The sequence below is a fragment of the Euwallacea fornicatus genome, unplaced genomic scaffold (genome assembly GCF_040115645.1).
Source record: "Euwallacea fornicatus isolate EFF26 unplaced genomic scaffold, ASM4011564v1 scaffold_152, whole genome shotgun sequence".
NCBI classification, from domain to species: Eukaryota; Metazoa; Arthropoda; class Insecta; order Coleoptera; family Curculionidae; genus Euwallacea; species Euwallacea fornicatus.
In genome coordinates this window covers 21937-24833 of record NW_027096120.1, presented here as the reverse complement: position 1 = coordinate 24833, position 2897 = coordinate 21937, and the positions used below count along the sequence as shown (strand labels likewise).

Sequence of the window (2897 nt, the reverse complement as noted above, 5' to 3'; positions counted from 1 at the left end):
TAGTCGTAGGGCTTACCTCAGTGGTGAGTCGTCCTTTGGTGCGTGCATATTTCTGTTGGAAGTCTTTGTGGAAGTCCAAATAATTTTCCTTCGTGAGCAAAGGTGATCGAAGCATGAATCGAGAGTACGATAGAATCGAAGAGCCAATCGTGATCCCAGAGACACTCGCTGATACCATGAGCTCAAATGAGTCTTTTTCGTCATTTGAATCTTACGGCAATTGTATGGGTTACAATGTCTCGGATGTAAGCATATACAAAGAAGACGTGTTTCCAGTTCAAATGCATCAAGATTCTTATGTATCGCACGATAATCAGAGTATGATGGTAAGCATGATGTTTAATTAGCATATATGAGCATGCGCTCAGCAGACGCTCTATGTTATTACTCTCGTCTGTGAGATCACGGATTTGAAATTTACTTCACTTAAATTGTTAATAAATTGATATATTAATTTAAAAAAATTGCAATAAGTTTTAAATAAATGTTAACGTAGATTAGATAGAATTATCTTCTCATGAACTATTTTCAAAACTATGAGTAATCACCTTCTGATAGATTTACCCTGCAAATAGCCGACCCATAACTGCCGGTAAGCCTTTATTCCTTAAAAATTGCGTCTTGGAAAAGTTGTATAAACTAGTTATTACAATGATTCAAAACGAAACAATCTCATTAAGCCCGGAACTTTGACACGTGCAGGTTGTTGAGTTTTGCGAAAAGCTACGTCTCACTTACTTATCATTACGCATGCTCATAAAAATTGTTTACGTTTTTATTATTTATTCGTAAATGTTTATTTTAAAATTCAGGTTCTTCTTTCAGAACAACAATGACCTCAATCCGAATCCGTCGCTTTCTTCTTACTCATTCGAAGAAAACTGGTACCAAGTCGCTCCAAATCAGATCGTAGATGTAACCCCAATGAACGTTTGCCCGAAGGAAGCAGCGCAGAAAAACAAAATTAACACCACAATAGCGAAACGATCAAGAACGCAGTACACGTCTTTTCAATTAATGGCCCTGGAAAAAGAGTTTCAGAAGGGAAAGTACCTTTGCAGAGCCAAAAGGATCCAGTTATCTCAAGAATTAAACTTAACAGAGAAACAAATCAAAGTCTGGTTTCAAAACCGTAGAATGAAGTATAAGAAAGATAGCAAGATCAGAACGCATCAAGGATCGAATTCCTTTCAGTTAACTTCCTCGCCAGAAGTAGTCCAGAACCGGAGTTTAGAGGTCGCCGTCGGGTCCTCTGATGTTCCTCTGATTAAGGAAGATCTTCCGATTCTGTCCCAAAAGTTGCCAAACAGCTCCATAGTCGTTCAAACCTCCCATTCACTTAAATTTCCAACAACCTCAGGATCCGCATTTCATACCCCCCACGGACAATGGGACGTTCCATCGGTCGCTATCACACACCAAAACTATCATCACCAGTTTAACATGTACGGTAACAATTATGACCAGGTGTGTCTCCCGATTTCTTACTCTCTTCCTGTGGAATCTAACTTCGTACCACCGTATCAAAACTATGGCGGAATTCAGGACAACTTCCATCACAACAGACTGAATGACTACAACGTTGATGGAAGAGGTAATAACGTCAATCATCAGCCCCCAACATACGGGATGTTATCGCAGAACTTACAATGCGTTACTTGGAGTTCGAACGAATACGGATCTGATTATCCAGCAAAGCAGGGCACTGGATTGACAGAGCTGTAGATAAAGTAATTGACACTGCACGTACATACAGTTACAGTCGGGATATAAATTATTCGTCCACCTAGAAATAATGTAAAATAATGGAATAAAATTCAAACCACTTAAATTTATTTGACTTTCATTACAAAAAAATATATCATTTGTATGCCAAATATAGTAATAAAATATTCAACATTAACAATAACTGTCAAAAATAAATGGGAAATTCTTCAAAACTGATGGGAGAAGAATTATTTGTCCACCAAACTATTTTTTAAAATATGTCAAAGTAGTATGAAACTAATAACGTGTGAGACATCCTTTCGATCTTATATTTTCTTTTAACATGTTAGGCTTCGATTCTACTAGTTTTCTAACGTAACTCGTTTCGATCTTTCGCCACTTCTCTTGGCATATTGCTTTTAACTGCTCTTTGTTTGAAATGTGTTGTTTTTTTACCCTTTCGTTTAGTTCCGACCGTAAATGCTCAATCAGGTTCATATCTGGAGATTGGGGAGGTGTTTCCAACACTCTTGGTACATTACATAAAATTCACTCTTTAACGACACGGGCTGTATGTTTTGGATCGTTATCTTGTTGATATGTGAATTCCTTTTTAAATCCCATTTTCTTCGTACTTAGTATTAGATTTCTTTTTAAAATGTCTATGTATACAAAGCGATCCATTATTCCATCAATAAAATTTAATTGTCCCACTCCATGCCACGATATACATCTCCGATTAGAACTGAACCTCCTCCGTGGTTCGCAGTCGGAATGAACTTTTTTGGATTACTTGTTTCCCCTCACTTTCTATACATTAGCACCTTTTTGGATTTTCCAAACAGCTCAATTTTAGATTCGTCAGTAAATATAACGTTTTTCCAATAGTCGATATTTTTGTTCAAATGCCTTTGAGCAAACTCTAAACGTTTTTTCCTATTCTTTTCACTTACTAAAGGTTTTTCGGGCCAATGCGTGCCCGTATTCCTTCGTTCCTTAAAAATTTTCGCATTGTCTTTTATGGAAAACCTTGTGGTAATCACTGGCTACACTTTTCACTATTTTAGTTGCAGTAGTGTGCGGATTTTCTTGAACTCTCCTTAATATCGCCCGTTTCTCTCGAAGTGTCAATATACTTTTCCTTCCCCTTCCAGACAAATCTTTTGTTGCACGAATTGTATTATATTTTT

The 2897-nt window shown here is 37.1% G+C and overlaps 1 protein-coding gene across 1 annotated transcript; it reads left to right on the top strand.

The window, feature by feature from the left end:
* Nucleotides 1–293: 293 nt before the first annotated feature.
* LOC136350186 (homeobox protein Hox-A3-like) lies at nt 294–1859 on the top strand. The gene is made up of 2 exons (XM_066301697.1): nt 294–326; nt 826–1859. The coding sequence occupies exons 1-2, from the start codon at nt 321–323 to the stop codon at nt 1723–1725; spliced, it is 906 nt and encodes a 301-aa protein (XP_066157794.1). The 5' UTR covers nt 294–320; the 3' UTR covers nt 1726–1859.
* Nucleotides 1860–2897: the final 1038 nt, after the last annotated feature.